General features: G+C 49.3%; 1 protein-coding gene across 1 annotated transcript in view; it reads right to left on the bottom strand.

The window, feature by feature from the left end:
* Nucleotides 1-1,477: 1,477 nt before the first annotated feature.
* The window catches only part of ttc27 (tetratricopeptide repeat domain 27), a 106,946-nt gene continuing 87,558 nt past the window's right edge, over nucleotides 1,478-20,865 (bottom strand). Inside the window, 6 exon segments of the mRNA XM_080848568.1 lie at nucleotides 1,478-2,113; nucleotides 2,513-2,613; nucleotides 6,060-6,171; nucleotides 7,669-7,866; nucleotides 17,191-17,356; nucleotides 20,342-20,394. Of these exon segments, the coding sequence (XP_080704694.1) occupies nucleotides 1,994-2,113; nucleotides 2,513-2,613; nucleotides 6,060-6,171; nucleotides 7,669-7,866; nucleotides 17,191-17,356; nucleotides 20,342-20,394 (750 nt within the window). The 3' untranslated portion in view covers nucleotides 1,478-1,993.

The raw sequence follows: 20,865 nt of genomic DNA, 5'->3' as shown, positions 1-20,865 counted from the left end.
CCTACTACAGGCAGACAGACAGAGTGACGAGAGAGGGCTGGATTAGCCTCCTACTACAGACAGACAGACAGAGTGACGAGAGAGGGCTGGATTAGCCTCCTACTACAGGCAGACAGACAGATTGACGAGAGAGGGCTGGATTAGCCTCCTACTACAGGCAGACAGACAGATTGACGAGAGAGGGCTGGATTAGCCTCCTACTACAGACAGACAGACAGAGTGACAAGAGAGGGCTCATGTCAACACAGATCTACAAGATGCTACCGCAATGCCAGCGTGAAAACCTTTTTATTCAGAAAGGCGTTTCCTACTTTTTAAAAACGTATTATTCTTTAAACTATGCTTTTGTTGTGGGCTGTTTTTAACTATGTAGCACTCTGAGATTCTGTTTGAATGTAGAGTGCACTACAAATTAAATGAATTATTATTATTATTATCATTCTGTTTGAATGTATAGTGCACTACAAATTAAATTAATTATTATTATTATTATTATCATATACCAGAGCGCCCTGCAGGGGAGGGTCATCTGCCTGGCTGAGTACGCTCACTGAGTACGCCCGCTGAGTACGCCAACTGAGTATGCCCACTGAGTATGCCCGCTGAGTATGCCCGCTGAGTATGCCCACTGAGTATGCCCGCTGAGTATGCCCACTGAGTATGCCCGCTGAGTATGCCCGCTGAGTACGCCCACCGAGTACGCTTACTGAGTATGCCCACTGAGTATGCCCACTGAGTACGCCCACTGAGTACGCCCACTGAGTATGCCCACTGAGTACGCCCGCTGAGTACGCCCACCGAGTACGCTTACTGAGTATGCCCACTGTGAGCTCAGGAACGGGGCACACAAATAACACCACTGCCGAGGACATCCCAGAATTCTTCATCACAGCACAGGGTATGAGTGGCCTTCACCTCCATCTCTCTTGCGCCCCCTCCCCCCCTTCCTCTCGCCCCCTCCCCCCTCCCTCCCTTCCTCTCTCTCTCCATTTCTCTTTCTTGTGTTTCTGTATTTCTCTCTATTTTTACTCGACTCTTTCACTCTCTCTCTCTCTCCTTTTCTCTGAGCAACACTTTCATGGCTCGCTGCCTTCCTGGTGATGAACAGACATTCTGGCCTGTCTTGATGTCTATAAAGCCTTTATACTCTCCCACCATTCCTTCATTTTTCAAACCCCCCCACCCCACACACACACACACACACACACACACACACACACACACACACACACACACACACACACACACACACACACACACACACACACACACACACACACACACACACACACACACACACACACACACAAACACACACACACACGCCGTCTCTAGAACACTCATGCATGTCTTTTTTGTACGTGCGTTCCGTTGATAAATTCACGTGTCTAGACTGTTCCTTTCCACTAAAACCATCATTAGTTGTCTGCAGTGTTCCCCAGGCCAGGCAGATGGGTCCCTAATGAATCACGAGCACTTACAACAAAGAAAGAATTTATTCTCATTATGGCTATGAGTGCAGCTGTGTCCAGTTACATAGTAGTACGATCTGTAAAACAAGGCAAAAAGTGTCACTATGACTACACATCTCACATCCTGCATTGAGCTTGGGGGGTATCTGACCCCACGGCGTTTAGATACAGAGCAGGATGCATTCATTCCTAATTAAGCCATACTGGGACTGTGTGTGTGTGCTGTAACAGTATTTCTTTGGCTGGGGTGCTAGTTATGAAGTCAGTGTCTCTTTTTCTCGTCTCCTGCAGAGATTGTTCTGCATATGAAACGTTTCGGAGTTCTGCGGCTCAAGTCATGATGCGCTATGTTACGATATAAAAAAATAGAGGACTACAATGATTAAGGCGTTCGGGGGCGAGCAGGCGATGTCCTGCCCGCCATCTTGCTTCCGTCTTGATTCTTTCGAAACGTCTCCTGCTTCCAGTGAGGTGCGGGGCGGGGGGGGGGGGGGGGCACTTGACGAGAGAGCCGCCTTGGCTCATTGGGTGCGCAGCTGGGAGCACAGATCTTGCAGCTCTTTGATTCGCTGTTCAAGCTCTTGGACATCATCGCTCAGGTCTGCCTGGATCTCCCCAGTGGCCACATCTGTGTACAGTTGCTGGAAGGGAATTGACAGAAGAATCTTGAACGGTGCACGAGGTGAAACCATTCAGCTTATAAAGACTTTTTCCCTTCCCACGCTTTAACGGCAGTGCGTACAATTCTATGGAGATGTTATATAATATGTATGAATCTATGCAAATGTTAAGAAATAAGTCTAAAAACTATCTTGAATCAAACTGGATGCTGATATGGACACTGTCCAATGCGAGAAGCAGCAACAAATCAGTTATTTAATCGCAATCAAATTTATGAATTATTCATATTTTCATGTTTAATGAGGTCAATAAGATGAGTAGAAATGCAGAGGATACTGTTGTGATATTGACTAGGTGCTTGATCTGGACGTGCGGCTCCTTCGGGCAGAAGCAGGGCTGAGGCAGACCTGAGGCCTTACCTTGGCTTTGCTGCTCAGGCTCTTCAGGCTGAGACGAGCAGAGTTCAGCATCTGGATCGCCTCCTGATGGTTAGTCTTTGCCCTACAACAGCCGAGAGAGACTGCATGGTGTGTGTGTGTGTGTAAGTGAGAGAGAGAGAGAGAGTGTGTGTGTGTGTGTGTGTGTGTGAGTGAGAGAGAGATTGAGAGAGAGTGTGTGTGTGTGTTAGTGAGAGAGAGAAAGAGAGAGAGTGTGTGTGTGTGTGTGTGTGTGTGTGTGTGAGAGAGAGTGTGTGTGTGATATATGAAGTGAGAGCATGGGAGGAAAGGAACAGAGAAAAGGAGAGGAAAAAAGACACAAAAAAAGAGCATCAGCATCTTCCCCGAGGGCAAAGTGGAGGTCACCACGAGGTCATGATGGTGCCAGTGACCCCCCGGTGTTCCTCCGGGCACACAGAGGGGTCAGGTTGCAAAGGTCAACTGGGGTCAAAGCACTTTCTGCACAGTGGTGGCCCCTGTGACCTTTTTGGACACATGCAGGGCTGAAGTGACCGTCTGAGCCACAGGCAAAGGCCCACCATTAAGCTGCTGGGGGGGGGGGGGGGGGACATGACCCTGGGCAACTGAGCAGCGCTGCCTGGGCCAAGGCTCTCTTAGGGTGGGCTACTGAGTGGAGCTAATGCTGACGCTGACATTCACAGGGCCATGTGTGAAAGTGTGTGTCAGCGTCAGGGAGTGTGTGTGTGTGTGTGTGTGTGTGTGTGTGAGAGAGGGAAAGCTAGATAAAGAGTGAAAGTGTGGGTGTAAACATGAGTGTGTGTTCACCCGACGAAGTGTGTGTGTTCGTGGTACTGGGAGTTGCATTGTCCAGGTGTATGGTAGAGAGGGATCTAGAAAGAGAGTGTCTGTTTATGTGTGTGCATGGGTGTGTGGCGCGCGTGTGTGTGTGTGTGTGTGTGTGTGTGTGTGTGTGTGAGAGAGAAACATCTCTTGCGTCATTATACCCAGCACCCACTGCTGGCTCTGCTGGCTCTGAGAAACAAAATGTGCCCTTTGCAGAACGGCTGCTCAATCACGGCTCTAATGTGATCAAATGCGTGTGCGTGCGTGCGTGTGTGTGCGTGCGTGCGTGCGTGCGTGCGTGCGTGCGTGCGTGCGTGCGTGCGTGCGTGCGTCTCTGTGTGTTTTGGCTGAGCCCAGGCGCAGCGCATCCCCATCGTGCTCCACAGTGACCCCTCTGAGCGCCCAAGTGCTCTCACACACACCCACGTACACACACAGTGGAAACACACGCACACACACACACACCCACACACACAAACAGTGGAAACACACGCACCAAATACAGAGGCGCTTTTGAAATAAACAGCGGAGAGAATCTGCTAAACATGCGAGGGATGGACTTTCTTTAGGTGCGCTCCGGCGTTGGGGGGGGGGGGGGGGGGGGGGGGTCAGGGGTGAGGGGGGGGTTGGAGGGTCCTGTTCACGAGGGCCACGTGATTGGCTGTTTGTTTGCCTCTGCCCGTTATCTGCATGGCGCACACCAGGAAGGAGGAAAAACCAAACAACAACAAAAAATGCAATTCGGCCTTCATCTCTCTCTCTCTCTCTCTCTCTCTCTCTCTCTCTCTCTCTCTCTCTTTTTCCTCTCCCTCTCTCTCTTTCTCTCTCTCTCCTCAGTAGACAGGCAAAGGTCAGGGCGTCGTGATTAATGGGCCTGTGTCGCCTCTCCAGCCACTGATCTTCATCCTCAACTCCTCTTCCTCACACTACAAGTCTACTGCCACGCAAACAAATGTGGCCTCAAGTGTTTGAGTCTGTGTGTGGAAAGGGCATGTGTGAGTGTGTGTGTGTGTGTTTGTCCCGTGAGTTTGTAATGTGAATAAATATGCTTTGTTTGAACATTTGTGTGTGTGTGTGTGTGTGTGTGTGTGTGTGTGTGTGTGTGTGTGTGTGTGTGTTAGTGTGTGTGTGTGTGTGTGTGTGTGTGTCTAGAGGGGATCTGAATGAGGTGGGCAGGGCAGGCTGAGTCTCGTTGAGCAGTGATCCATTAGCATGGCCGGCCCCTGTTTATTAATCATCAAGATGGAAACGCCCGAGCGCTCACACACTCAGTCATTCACACCCACTCTCTCGCCCTCACTCGCGCACACACACACACACACACAGACACACACACACACACACACACACACACACAGGATTGCCTGCGTGCCTGCCTGCCTGTCGTTTCCTGAAGGACACAAGGGCAGCAGAGATTTGGAATTGTGATGGTCGTGACAGTTTAGTGTGTCTTAAACAATAGATACTGTGTGTGTGTGTTTGTGTGTGTGAGGTCAGCTCACGGGGACGCTGTGTGTGTGTGTGTGTGTGTGTGTGTGTGTGTGTGTGTGTGTGTGTGTGTGTGTGTGAGGGAGCAATGGAATGAGAGAGAGATAGAGAAAGGGATAAGGCGATACAGAGAGAGAGAGAGACACACAGGGCAAAGGAGACAGAGAGAGAGAGAGAGAGAGAGAGAGAGAGAAAGAAAGGAGAGAGACACACACACAGGGGAAAGGAGAGAGAGAGACACACACACAGGGGAAAGGAGAGAGAGAGACACACACACAGGGGAAAGGAGAGACACACACACAGGGGAAAGGAGAGAGAGAGACACACACACAGGGGAAAGGAGAGAGAGACACACACACAGGGGAAAGGAGAGAGAGAGACACACACACAGGGGAAAGGAGAGACACACACACAGGGGAAAGGAGAGAGAGAGACACACACACAGGGGAAAGGAGAGAGAGACACACACACAGGGGAAAGGAGACATATAGGACAGAGAGAGAGAGAGACTAAGTAGTCTGCCAGATGAACAGGCCACCTGCAGCTCTCAGCAGGAGCATCTTCCTCTTCCTCGCTAGCGCTGATTACCCCAGGAGCATCTTCCTCTTCCTCGCTAGCGCTGAGTACCCCAGGAGCTTCTTCACCGCTGAGGGCACTGGGCTAAGAGGCTTGTTTGTCTCCTGCCCCAAAAACCCTTCTTTCTCTTTCTCCACCTCTCCTCTTTCTTCCATAAATCACCCAACTCTCTCTCCATCTCTGTGCGTCACGGCGTAAAGGGGTCGGGCAGCGTGGTGCTAAGCCTGATGGAGTGGCCTGGAGTGGCCGCTCTCTCTCTCTCTCTCTCTTTCTCTCTCTCTATCATCTCCTCTCTTCTCTTCCATGTTTATCTTCGCTCTCTTCACCTCTCAGCGTAGGCCACTTCAGCCCGAAACGCACCCACCGCCATTCCGTGCACTTGCATACTAACAAGGACACGAGATTCACATTTTCATTCCTGACATTTGGAGGAGCGCTTGACACTGGGACTGCCGAGTATGCATACGTATGCATACTCGCATACGGTTTGGATAATAGTTTGGGATAATAGAGGCCAAAGCCAAAATCTAAATGTTAATGAATTTGGAAACAGAAGACAGTACGGTGATTCCAGAAGCCTCTGAGGGGCGGGTCAAATGCCGCCAGGGCAGAGCTGATTGGCTGAGGCTGTAGTGATTGACAGCTGCAGGGCGCTACTCACCGTTGGCCATATCCACGGCTCTCTTCATCACCTCTCTGAAGGTGCTGGGGTTCTTCTCCCAGCCGCTGGCCTGCGTCTCACACCGGTGGGCCTTACTCATGAACTGCAGAGCCTGAGGGACAGAGTGACACACACACCACACACACACACCACACCACACCACACACACACACACACACACACACACACACACACACACACACCCCCACACATACACACACACACACACACACACACACACACACCCACACACACACACACACACACACACACACACACACACACACGTTACATCTATTTCCACAAGAGCACATCTTCGGGTCTGATACCTGACCACAGCACCCACATGCACACCAAGTCTGATGATCTGTAGTATTGGCGACATTACAAAGAAGACAGGATGAAGAAAGGGGCTCCAGGGGGAGGACAGAGGAATGAAATGATGTGAGAGTGAGGTGAGGGGGTCGGCATTAAGCGCTGTGGACGTGATTAAAGAAGGTCTTCATCATCGGTCCATTATGCTTGATGTTCATCTGCGCTGGCTTATACATCAACCCCCACAGCCCACTGTGTGTGTGTGTGTGTGTGTGTGTGTGTGTGCGCTTCACCTGCGCTGGGGTAACACTCACTCACCCCGGCGCTCACACCGGCAGACATCGGTTATTAACCAGTTATTAACCAGCCTATTAATAGGTCGTTAATGCAAAGAGAGGATGGTGACAAGTATTGAGTTCTACAGTAAGCCGTCCCTCTCCGTTATGTTTGCTCAATACATACAGTATAAAGATACACACAGAGACACAAACGACTATGATGATCATAACGGGCCTGCCGGTGAAACCACTACAGATGATCCAAGCCGCGGCGGCACGCCTGGCGGTCAACCAACCGAAGAGGGCACACGACACCCCGCTACTAATTGTGCTCCACTGGCTGCCTGTAGCTGCTCGCATTAAGTTCAAGTCACTTATGCTTGCCTAGAGAATCTTGCTGGTACTGCTCCCACCTACCTATTTGCTCCTGTAAGAGCAAATGTTACCCCCAGGATTCTGCGCTCGTCTAGTGAGCGTCGTTTGGCACTGCCGTCTCAACTCTTCAGAGAGCACCTCCCTTCCTAACTGGCACCTTGACTAGTGCTTAACTTCCACTTACAGCAGTTACATTCCTGCACTTTTTTTTTTTTTCTATGTAATTTTTCTATTTCTTACGTAAAAGAGTATTTATTGTTACACCAGGTTTGTATGTCTCTTAGCTTGACTGTTCTCTCCCTTGTACGTCGCTTTGGACAAAAGCGTCTGCTTAATGACTAAATGTAAAATGTAAATGTAAATCATATCAGGAGGGCGACTATTGTAGAAAGTTCCAATCCACTTTCAATCCAAGCTGTGCCAAAGCTGAGAGGAACTATCATGTGGATGGGTGTTGAAGCGTTTTGAAAATCCTGACTTAACGCAGAGGCAGACAGCAGACAAATATGGGTTACGTAGTTTAAATTTCAAATTTCAGCCCCAGTTCATCAGACAATAAAAACTAGACACTGACGTGTGCGTCAAGAGAGCTCTGAAATCCAGTCACATAGTCCCAATTATAGAAGTGCTTCATGACTAACCTTCTCATTGTCCTCTGCGTTGTTGCTGTGTCCGTCTCCATAGAGACGGGCATAGAGCCCCCATATTTGGGCGTCGGTGCTGCAGCCGGAAGTGACCCGACCCATGAGCTCTTTCAGCTTGGGCTTGTGTGTGGAGGCATGGTTGCCATGGTTATCCTTCAAGTCCTCCACCACGGCACGCACCAGAATCTCCAACACCTAGGGAAACGTAAACACAAACACACAAATACACACACACACTGAAAATAAACAAATGGTATGTATATTAGGACAAAAGAATGTAATGTATGTAATGTATGAATGTATGTAATGTAGAGTAAAGTAAAGCGCTTTATCACTGTGTGTCTGTCCCGAAGTAAAGACAAGTGTAAGAGTCACGTCAAGTAAGGGCATCAGTCGATGTGTCCATGTATGAACATACATAAGGACACAGTTACACACACTACATAAAGCCTCAGAAAGACCATCAGTACTTCTTTACCATACTCATTGAGTCCTACATTTTATGTCCACACAGGCCTGCTGAGAGATTAAAGTCCAGTGAAATGAGCGGATATTCACATAGTTATTCACATAGATCTGACAAAGTATTAATATCATCATCATCAGGTTCTTAAAGCATATGTATGTATACTTGAGAGTGTAGTTTGACTCAATATTTGCGCTTACTGGGATTGTAACCATTGGGCCAGGTTCTTAAAGCATATGTATGTATACGTGAGAGTGTAGTTTGACTCAATATTTGCGCTGACTGGGATTGTAATCATTGGGGCTTATGGTCCAGTAGCTACGGCACGAGAGCTCAGCATGGACAAAAGCTACAGTCACACATTTATATGGCCTGCACATGCATTGTAAACGCACATAGGCTATACTGTATGAATATAGAGGATATGCACTGAGGTAAAGTCATACCAAGAATGAGTTCAAGGCTTATGGGCTTCATTTTACATTTTTAGGGGACAGTTTTGTAGGACAGCCACCAGACAGGATTCTCAGTCACCCTAATGTTAGTCACAGACACACACACACACACACACACAGAAAAATCTCTGCCTCTGCCGACTGCCATCTGTGAGATATTTCACACTGGCGTTGTTTCCCCGCTCACTTTCGATTTCGAGTCACACTCGGATAAACGCGTGGCATTTCCTCCTTGCGCCGCGTGCCAGATGATTGGCACCGGCCGAGCGCTGAATATTAACAGCGCCCCGGCTCTAATGACAAGCCCGCTCCAGGAGCCAGATCTGGGCCGGCGCCGAGCCAAGTCAGAACCGACTCGCAGCACGATTAATACAACATGCACTTAGAGCCCGGGGCAATAGGGAAGGGCAGGACAACACAGAATAAGCCAGTCTCCTCTCCCTTCCTCCCTCCCTATCTGTAACTGTAACTCTCTTGTCTATCTTTTTATTTCTCTCTCTCTCTCTCTCTCTCTCTCTCTCTCTCTCTCTCTCTCTCTCTCTCTCCCTCTCTCCCTCTCTCCCTCTCTCCCTCCCATCTAAGTCTGTAGTTTGGTCATGAGGGGAAAAACTACCTTTCCAGATATCCAAGAGAAAGAGTTTCGCCTCACTCCAGAGAAGGGCTCAGGAACTCAGTTGGAGACAGGGACGCTGTGTGTGTGTGTGTGTGTGTGTGTGTGTGACAGACATTCACGCAGGTGTTTTTGATTAAACGACACAATGAAACAGCCCTGGTGATTTCACAGCGGGGCGTCTCAGGGGTTACCACCCCCACAATAAAAACCTGGGCTCGGGTCAGTGATCGCGCCTGACAACTTCAATTTATAAATCATGGTTCCAGCTAAGAAATACAAAAAAAGTCGGCTAATCCTCCCCAGTAGAGCCCCTGGGTTCATTCCTCTGCGATCCCGAGGGAGAGGAGAGGTCCCCTGGGTAGGCAGGACGGGAGGAGACACCCTTCCTGTCTTTCTAGACGACGACTTTATGACACAGTCCTCTTAAAGACAGAGTGACAATGCTAGTCTGCTGGCGTGCCTACAAGCAACACCAGAGCAAAACAGATCAGAGAACCAGCCGATGCTGAATGACAGAGGTAAGAACCTTGAGACACGCGCAAAGACGTCTACCCTCGGAGGGTGGCACAGTGCCACCTCGCGTTTTTTCACGTGTGTGTGTGTGTGTGTGTGTGTGTGTGCGAGCATGAATGTGAAGGGGTGTGTGTGTGTGTGTGTGTGTGTGTGTGTGTGTGTGTCCACGTGTGTGTGTGTGTGTGGCCACGTGTGTGTGTGGCCACGTGTGCGTGTGTGTGTGTGTGGGGGGGGGGGGGGGGGGGGGGGGGGCCCTGTGTGTGTGTTTGAAGGCTGTCCTGTAGTGAGCGCTGGGGCCGTCAGGGAGCAGCTTGAAGCACAGGTGTGTGTGTGCTGACTCAGCCCGGCCTCTGCTGCTGCCGCCTTTCATCTGATCCCGCTCAGCTCAGCTCAGCTCCCAAAACTCAACTTAGCGCCTTACAAGAGCAGCCGTCGGGGTGTGTGTGTGTGTGTGTGGGAGAGAAAGAAAAATCTCATTCAAGTTTGTAGGTTTGAGGGGGGATCCCACACTCCAAGTGTGTGTGTGTGTGTGTGTTTATATGTGTGTGTGTGTGTGTGTGTGTGTGTGTGTGTGTGTGTGTGTGTGTGGTGTGTGGTGTGTGGTGTGTGTGTGTGTGTGTGTGTGTGTGTGTGTGTGTTTATGTGTGTGTTAGTGTGTGTGTGTGTGTGTGTGTGTGTGTTAGTGTGTGTGTGTGTGTGTGTGTGTGTGTGTGTGTGTGTGTGTTTGTGTGTGTGCCCGACTGTGAGACCAAGCCAGACCTCCCTCCTAAGCGTGTGTGTGTGTGTGTGGGTGTGCCAAGCACTTTGAAACGCACTTCAGAAGCATTTCTACACAAGGCACCAAAACTTAATTGGGCCATTAAGACCCAACTCACGGTGTTCTGACGTCATCGCATCACGGTCAATAAATATATTAACTTCTAAATGAAACGCTTTTAAAACTTCTAAAGGTCATCCTCGCCTTGGGACATCAGTGGAATACAAACACAGAAGAGCCAGGAAACCGGGCCGATCCCTTCACAGGCTGGGTAAAAGAAAAAAACTGAAGTGGTCTTTTCGCCTCCTCATTTTTTGCTGACGTTACACAAAACAGTGCTTCATATAATCTGCTGTAGCTGGCTAATTAGCTCGGCCTTATCAAGAGCGGGAAAACTGCACGAGGTGACAAACAGTGAGTGGAACTCCATCCAACTTCCATGGAACCACCGCAGCAGAAGGAGTTCCAGCACAAAGCCTTCCTGTGTGTCCTGGAAGGCCGGTTCTGTGCTGGTTGCGTGGGAACACCGGCTGAATCGGGTCATCCCGGAGCTCGGAAAGGAACCGGGGGGGGGGGGGGGGGGGAACCTTGGAACTGAGTCGGCTGCCACTGTCCCCCCCCCCCCCCCCCCGCACCATGGACATACGCGTCCTGACGGACTCGCGCAGACGTCGGCCAGACTGCCCTCCCTGTTCGCTCTGCTATCCTTATCGGTCAGTTAGCTCCCTGTGTAAACACTGGAGTTCCTGCTCTTCATCAGGACGAGGCAGCCATGTTTGACTCATGGAGGTTTTGTCTTTTGAGCCGCAACCTCGTGCTCAGGCCCAGGCTACTGTGGCCACGCAGAAAGAGGGGGGACTCTCAACACAGCAGGCAGAGTTCAACTGAACGACCCCCCACACACACACACACACACGTTCAACTGAACTTCGAGTAGAGCTGAACTCCTGAACTACCCCCCCCCCACCCACCTCTCAATAGGACGCTCATATGTGTTAAAGCACTGCAGTGATGCTCTCCTCCTACTGACGGGGGAACTGCTGCAACATTCCTCCACCATCACGTTTCTGTTGAGTGTAAAATCAAAAGCATATGGTGTGTGTGTGTGTGTGTGTGTGTGTGAGTAAGAGAGCGAGATCTTTTTGCTGAAGCATCAAGGTGAATCGAGGTCGATTCCATCCGTCTGTTTCAGGCGCTAAAATAACAATCCCTCCCGTAGGGAATGATGCCTTCCCACCACAACTCCCACTCCCTCGTTTCTCTCTCTCTATCTCTTTTTCTCTCTCCTTCTGTCTCTCCCCATCACACACATACATGCCAGGAAACCTACAGGCCCCCGAGCTGTTTGATGATGTGATCTCTTTTTCTGTCTGTGCTGGCTTTACTCCCTGTAGGTAAGAGATGAGCTGTCAGCACAGACCTAACCCTCCCCCTCATCACACACAAAGCATCTCAGCACATACCAGCTTCATCTACACTTCTTCATAATATACGCTTGTTCTCCAGTCAAGTGAAGAAATGTCACACACAACCCCCATTCACCTGCAAAAGGACCCTCCCCTCCTGACCAGGGGGCTGGAATGAATCCTTATAGTTTGTTGTGGAGGTGACTCCTCACTCACCGTTCACACACACACACACACTCACTCACTCACTCACTCACTCACTCACTCACTCACTCACTCACTCACTCACTCACTCACTCACTCACTCACTCACTCACTCACTCACTCACTCACTCACTCACTCACTCACTCACTCACTCACTCACTCACTCACACTTGTCACCTGGTGTCATAAAGGAAGCCAAAGAAACATGTCACAGAACACAATCAATATCATCAAATATTCAAAATCCAAGTCACTCTACGCCCCCCCCTCCCACCCTCTCATCCCTGCCCTCGGACACCTTGACTGCCTGTCTAGCCTCAGTGCCGTCCAGGCAGCCTCTCTCTGCTCCTGTGCCCCATGAAGCAGAGTGTATGGCGTCCATTAGGGGCGGACTCATGCTTCACGCTCCTGTGGGGATGTGGTGAGAGGCGTGTTAACGGATTCCCACTGGCTTTTCTCCCCTCCCTCTCTATCTCAATCTCTCTCTCTCTCTCTCTCTCTCTCTCTCCCTCCCTCCCTCCCTCCCTCCCTTCCTATCTCCATTTCTCACTCCCTGGTAGGCACCATGGCTGTGCAGGGCTTATCAGACTTATCTTGGGCTCTTGTCATAGGGCCGTACCACTGCAAGGGTTGCTGGGAGATTCTCCCCCCCCCCCCCCCCCCCCCATTTGGGGCCTATGGGGTGCTGCTCCCTACCTCTCTCATTTACTCTAACTGTCCGTTGGAAATGTCTCATCAGGCCGCTTGATTCATTCCTCCACCGAAGCTATCCATGTCTGAGACTGGTAATGATTACAGAAATAAAGATGGAAGTGTATTCCATATTAAACCTTTAAATGGGCTTCCTCCACACAGGGAAAGGGCCTTATTCCCAACCTAGTGTCTCCAGAGAGGTAGAGAGAGAGAGGTAAAGAGAGAGGGAGAGGTAGAGAGAGAGAGAGAGAGGTTAAGAGAGAGAGAGAGGGAGAGAGAGAGAGAGAGAGGTAGAGAGAGAGAGGTAGAGAGAGAGGGAGAGGTAGAGAGAGAGAGATAGAGGTAAAGAGAGAGAGAGGGAGAGAGAGAGAGAAGTCTAAAGGGGGGGAAATTGAAAGGATGGTTCAGTGATATTCCTGTGGTATCGCCTTATAGCGTGAAATTAAGAGGAAAAGTAATATCCTCTTGGGGGAAGGAGGGTAGAGTGGGTGGGGTGGGGTGGCATGAGGCTCATATACATTCAGCATAGGAATAGGGGATAGGGGGTTTGGGGGCTGCCATTTGATCCAATTTGAATGCCATTTTGTTCTCATTCTCTTCCAGAGAGAGGAGGGAGGGAGAGAGGGAGAGAGGGAGGGAGGGAGGGTCATTTTTCACCAGTGTCTTCGAGGAATGCGTATGTGTGTGTGCACATGTATGGATCTCAGCACTGTAGGTGCCTGTGATGGTGTGTCTACATGTGTGTGTTTATGTTCCCGTCTGCGTTATGTTTTATAACACGAAACTCGCTTTTTTAACACTTCAAACAAAAGACGTTGATGCAATGAGGCGCAATTGTATTATGTAGTCTATTTAATGTACACCTAGGTTGACAAAGGAACGACAACGTGCTGCTTGGACACGTCACATAAAATAACTGGGCAAAAGACGTAGAACTAAGGGACACTTCCTAAGCACTCGAAAACAAAAAGGAAAGCACAGATGCATTTCTTCGTTATGGCCAAGGCTACATCTACACCTAATTACTGGCTAAGCAATGGAATTACATGACAAGGTAAATCCTATACAATATTTATTTGTCAACATAAGCTAAATGTCGTTTGGGTTAGCTAATTGCCATGATGTGTCCGGCGAAGCCCAGAGTGAAGCTTTACAGAGAATCCACCCACACAGTCTAAAAGGAGTAGGGAGCAGTCAAATTGTGTGCCTGCCTTAATCAATCAGACAATAACATAACGACATGATGTATTGGCTTTGGTGAAAAGACAAATGTCCTGTTTAAGGATATGTTTCATATGAGCATAACTACTGGATATTTTCACCTGCAAGCTTGTAAAGTATCTTTTTTTATTTTAAATATTTATTTTACCAGGCAAAAAAAACGGTAATAACCGTCTAACGGATGGTTGGTGTGTCCATGTGTGTGTTTGCACATGCATGCTTATCTGGTTGATCATTGAGATATATAAAAGAAACAATGCTGCATATCCTTCACAAACACACACACACACACACACACCATCACAATACACAGACCCTCCCTTAAAATACATTTCCAAAAATAAATATCAGCGCCACTGAACAAACAAACCCATGAAACGGACTAACTGGGAGGCAGACTGAAGACAGAGGAGGGGGTGGAGAAGGCTTGAGATGATGGCACGCAAAAAGAGATGGCTGCCAAGAACAGACTCTAAAAGGATGTGCTCAGTGCCAAAGCCTGACCATAACAATCTCTCAAAAATCATTTAACGAGTTCTCCGCAATAAATTCCTATAAATAGAACGTAAAGAGTCACACTCTAAAAATGCCTTCGGATGGATGCCGGAGGACGCGTTAGAAGACACCAGTCTGAAAGAAGCGTCACATCCTCTTTTGTGTCGTTTAGCTTTGAAATGTCTGTCATTAGACGCCTCTGGGCCTCTGAGTATAAAGTCTCATCTTAAAATAGCACTACAAAGAGAATTCTTCAGTTCTTATAGTCTTTCAGGTGTAAAATATATATTTTCTTCATGGAAATTGGGTTATGTCTTCATCTTTCTCTCTCTCGCTCCATATCACAGTGTGTAGTGTGTGTGTGTGTGTGTGTGTGTGAGTGAGAGAGACAGGCACAACCAGCTGTGACACATATGACAGTATTAGGACAGATTAATCAGTGGTTTAGGCCCCTGTGAGGCGGCAAACCCTTCATGTGAAGTTGTCTGGTCGAAGGAGCCCTGTTTGCCCTCAAAGAGACATCCCTACGCTACACTGTGAGGGAGAAAAGACATGAAAAGACACCCAGAGAGGAGGATGAGAAGAAAGCCGATCGAGAAGAAGAAGAATCATGTGAAAAAAAAAGAAAAGAAATACAGAGAGTTAGGAATGTGCATCAGCGTCCCAATTACTGGGGAGCCATCCTCAGTAGCGGTGGGAATACTGTCTGCTGCTGACCTTTTCAACTTGTGTACTTTTTAAATAAAATAAAAAAAGATTTCCAGGCCTAATTGAAGACGCATTTGCATCTTTTGTCAAGCATGTCACACACACACACACACACACACACACACACACACACACACACACACACACACACACACACACACACACGAGTGGGAGAGCAGAGGAAGAGGAGGATAGGACTGAAGGGGTGGGGGGGGGGGGGCGTTCCAGAGCGCAAGGGGAAAAAATTACCCGTTTTGAGCAAACACCCCCGCTGGCTCTGAAAAGCTAATTAGAGAAAGCAATAAGGCCCTGGCTAGCACAGCGGCGCATGCTAAGTGTGGTTCGATGCGGGTGGGAGAATTATGGCAGAAACACCCCCCCCCCCCCCCCCCCCAATTCCACCCCACAAAACCCACTCCCCCCTTCGGAGTTGTAACTTCAAACGCGGCGGCGGCTCGGCTGGTGATGTAGACCGTTGTGTCTGTGCCTGGCTCCTCTGCAAGAACTTAATTGCTCAGAAATAACTCAGCCTTTACTGTTTTTTTTCGTATTCAGACACAAATACCACTCACACCCTCACACATATACACACACAGACACACAGACACACACACTATTTGTTTGGCTAAAGTACTAAAACAATACAGTTTCCATCCAGCTCTGTTTACTTCAGGTCATTAGTTTACATCGGCTTAGTATTCAAAGGCGCTTCGGCAGAGCAGACAGAGAGATTCACAGGAGAAATTACACCCGGCTGTCTGAGAAAGAGAAATACAATTGGAGCGATTAAGCGGCTCCGTTTACACTAGGCCACCTAAACAATCATTCCCCCCCCTAATTCCTGCCGCGCGGTCTTTTGAAGATGGCTAGGCGGCTTTCTCTACACTCTGAACACCAAAGATGCGTGGTCAGAGTACTCAGGCAGGCGCTCCCACCGCCTCGAAGACGGGCCTTGTTCTAACCCAGCCTTCTGTCGGAGCTTGCAGGGATACAGAGGGGTTATTTTATGGATTCTGCTTGCGGGATTAAGTTAGTTTGCAACGTGTGCGCTCCACCTTCCTGAGGCTGCGTTAAGTGAAGGACGGCAGCCAAATGGCTGCTCCCATAGAAGGCCTGAAACTGCACCGCCATTAGGGCTCTCATGGCTGCTCCCATAGAAGGCCTGAAATTGCACCGCCATTACACCTCTCATGATTACACGGGCTTCTTCAGAGAGGCTGTGGTCTATGGGGGGCGACAGTGGTACAGGAGGTAGAGAAGTCGTTTAGCAATCAGAAGGTTGCTAGTTCGATTGTCGAAGTGTCCTTGGGCAAGACACTGAACCCCTACTTGCTCCTGATGTGCAATCAGTGTAAATGTAAAAAAATTGTATACATCCTTCAAAGTCGCTTTGGATAATTAATGTAAATGGTGAAAATGATGAACACATTATAGCACATTATGAGGAACGAACAGCTAGCCCCTCGCACCAACGCTTATAAGGTTGTGTCATTTGGTCCGAGGTGATTCAATTAGTTTCCAGAAGAGAGAAATGGAGCAGATATTTGAGCGAGGCCTCAGGGGCAACGCTGATGCATGGAACGTGACGTCTTCGCTTGGAAGGCAATCTTCTAATCCCATTACTGATCTCATGGGGGAACAGGTGGAATGGTGTGTGAGGAGGAGACCAGGAGGTGGACATGCGGAAGTGGACGTGACTCACCTGGACGTCTTCATGCTTCTCTCGCAGGTCCATGATCCCATACTACACCTCACCCCCCATACTGCACCTCACCCCCCATACTGCACCTCACCTCACCTCCCATAATGCACCTCACCTCACCTCCCATAATGCACCTCACCTCCTATAATGCACCTCACCCCACCTCCCATACTGCATCTCACCTCACCTCCCATACTGCACCTCACCTCCCATAATGCACCTCACCTCACCTCCCATACTGCACCACACCTGTGAGGAGGAGACCAGGAAGTGGACGTGACTCACCTGGACGTCTTTATGCTTCTCTCGCAGGTCCATGAGTCTGTGGTAGGCCCTGATGGCCTCGCCGAACTCGCCCACGTCGATGCAGACGGCCAGGAAGTTCTCCCAGATCTGCCAGTGCTCGTAGTTGCACTTCAGAGCCTCCTGCAGGGTACGGAATGCCTTGGTCCTGAGGGGAGACGGAACCAGACAGTTTAGAGTTCAAGAGTCAACACACGTAACACACACACACACACACACACACACACACACACACATAACAAATAAACTGTAGAGGCACTTCAATGGGAATGTTATAGAGATACAGATACTGGCCAGCAGTGCCTAATAAAGCAACTCAAAAACTTAAATTACGTGACTGATATAGCATAACTGTACATACAAACCGGGATACGATTTACAGTTAGGAACAGGGTTGACGGTATGAAATAGAGTATTTAAGTGCTGTTCATTTAGTGCGTTTAATGACACTTACGCTGCACAATGTAACAGATTCATAATGGAAAGTGTTGCCAGAAACACAATCTGACGTGAGCTTTGTGTGTGAAGTGAACTGCTCTATTGACTGCTTGTTGCAGTACTTATAGGTGCTCTGACTCGCGTTAAACACCTGCGATGGCACATTACTGGACTAGTTGTCCGTAATCCCTCTTTGGGAAGAAAAGAGCGCACGAGTGCATCATCCTGGCTCCTGGCTATGACCTGTAAGCAGTGTGTTCTCACATCATTTCACACACACTCATCATTTCAGGACTAACTCCAGCACTTACTCAGCTAGGTGTCTCGCTGGCACCCACACACACACACACACACACACACACACACACACACACACACACACACACACACTCAATCTCTACACACACACACACACAATCTCTACACACACACAATCTCTACACACACACACACACACACACACACACACACACACACACACACACTCACACACACACTAAAACACTGACTAGCTGGACCAGAAAACAATGCAGTGCCTTCTGGAGCGTCCTCTAATATGGCTGCTTCTCTCTACCCCTCTAGCCCTCATCCACACCAGTCACATCCACTTAGAGCAATGCATGGAGAGAACACTCATTTGTCTATCCTACACACAGAAAAACTGACACAGACACACACACACACTCACACACACTCAGGGTCTTCAAAAGCTTTGGCTGAATTAGCCGCACTAACCAGGTTTTAATAGAAGCCCCAGGTTTTTTAATTTCAGGGCTGAGAGCACAGCGCTGATTTGAACAGGGACAGGAGGGTGAGTTCCCAGAAAGCCCAGCACAGAAGAAAGACAGAGAGGGGGGCGGGGGGGGGGGGGGACGGGACTAAAAAAAGAACGGGTGAAAAAGAAGAAACTAGCTACCGGGAAAAGGTGTTAAGACTTTTCAAAGGAAATAAGAAAAGCTGCCCATCAGCCCAAAGTAGGGATGTACTAATTGACTTCCACCCCAGAAAGCTGGAACAGGCATGAGATGGGAGGACAGGGGGGGGGGGGGGGGGGGGGGCAGTGTTCTGTTCTTGTCTGGGGAGCACCAGGGGTGCTGCTAAGATTTATCTTTACAATTACCGATGCCCAAGTAATTTCTGGAGTAATTGAAAAAGCAAGGAGGTCAGTTAAAAGGCTGAGCCAACAAGGGGAAAGGGCTGGTGGGGTGGGGTGGGGTGTGGTGTGGGGTGGGGTGGGGTGGGGGGACAAGAAGGAAAGGAGGGATCAGAACATCAATCTGGTTCCCCAGACACATATATCAAGGCTATCTTTCCGCTGCGACCGCACGGATCGTGCCGGAGAGCGAGTGCGCCTGATAAGTGTTCCCTAATGTCAGGAAGTCAGGAGGGCCTCCTCGGGGAAATCAATGCTGTCCGGTTCAAGGTTCCGTGAGTGACTTTCGCCTGCTCGAGAGTTGAGACGGCCTGGCCATCGGATTGAGGGCCTCGGGTTTGATGGCTCCTTAGACAGTTCAGGGCTGCCTAAGGTCGGGCCTGACCGATATTAATCCATCCTTTAAAGGTCGAAGCCACAAGGCTTTTACTGCCCAAACACCTTGTCGAACACTTAGCACGACACCTCTGACGCTGGTGATTCCAGAAAGTGAAAAGGGCTTCTTAACGAGCTTTTAATGAGCTGGATCTGCCAGGCATCAGTCACATTAAGAAACAGCAAACGGGGGAAGCGAGGCTGAGCACGATGCTGGAACATCACCAGAGCTCCGAGACGGCCATTTCCCCCACTCTTCCCTCCCGGTCCAGGCAAGGCATTGTGGGTAATCATGCATCTTCCGCGGCCGCCACTGTTGTGACACGGACAGAAGACTCCCTTCTTCTCGCCTGGCCTCTGCTGGCTGTCATCAGATTAAGTCCGTGAGCAGATCTACTGTATGCCTCTAACGCAGACGACACGTCGGAGGACACTTCATAACTTCTGCTAGAGTACAGCTGGGGGACGCAGCCGCCCCGGCAGAGTTGGACAGATATTGATATGGGAAAACTGGATCAGAGCGTGTTTGTGTGTATGTGTGTGTGTGTGTGTGTGTGTGTGTGTGTGTGTGTGTGTGTGTGTGTGTGAATTGATATGGGAAAACTGGATCAGAGCGTGTTTGTGTGTATGTGTGTGTGTGTGTGTGTGTGTGTGTGTGTGTGTGTGTGTGTGTGTGTGTGTGTGAATTGATATGGGAAAGCTGCATCAGAGTGGCATCAAAGGCTCTGCATTCTCAAACAATGCAGGGATCTCCAACATACAGATATCCTACCAGGCATTTAATCTCACTTTACTTAGGGAAGCATTAGCGAGGGGGAGAGAGAGTGGGGCCGGGAGTGTGTGTGTTTGTGTGTGTGTGTGACCTAGAGATGGAGGCGAGAGGCAAGAGGAGGTAAGAGAGAGAGAGAGAGAGAGAGAGAGAGAGAGAGAGAGAGAGAGAGAGAGAGAGAGAGAGAGAGAGAGAGAGACAAACAAGGACAAGAGGCTCATTCTGCAGAAGGGATCATTCACACATTAACCCATCATCCTAAGGCCTGTCTCGGGACGGAGGGGAAAAATCTATAAAAACACACAACATTCTGGGGATGCATTACTGCGGTGTGTTTGTGTGTGTGTGTGTGTGTGTATGTGTGTGTGTGTGTGTGTGTGTGTGTAGTGGCTACTCACTTCAGTCGCAGTTTGATGTAGGCGGTGGAGAGGTTATTCCAGGCTTCAGAGTTCTGCAGAGGGAGGAGGCGGAGACAAATGAGGGGATTAGGAACAAGACAGGAGAGAGAGAGAAGAGAGACAGAAGAGAGACAGGAGAGAGAGAGAAGAGAGACAGAAGAGAGAGAGACAGAAGAGGAGAGAGACAGGAGAGAGACAGAAGAGAGAGAGACATAAGAGGAGAGAGACAGGAGAGAGACAGAAGAGAGAGAGACATAAGAGGAGAGAGACAGAAGAGAGACAGAAGAGGAGAGAGACAGGAGAGAGACAGAAGAGAGAGAGACATAAGAGGAGAGAGACAGGAGAGAGACAGGAGAGAGACAGAAGAGGAGAGAGACAGGAGAGAGACAGGAGAGAGAGAGAAGAGGAGAGAGACAGAAGAGAGACAGGAGAGAGAGAGACATAAGAGGAGAGAGACAGGAGAGAGACAGAAGAGAGAGAGACATAAGAGGAGAGAGACAGAAGAGAGACAGAAGAGGAGAGAG

This window comes from Sprattus sprattus, assembly GCF_963457725.1.
Source record: "Sprattus sprattus genome assembly, chromosome: 12".
Taxonomy (NCBI): domain Eukaryota; kingdom Metazoa; phylum Chordata; class Actinopteri; order Clupeiformes; family Clupeidae; genus Sprattus; species Sprattus sprattus.
This window is presented reverse-complemented; position numbering and strand designations above follow the sequence as displayed.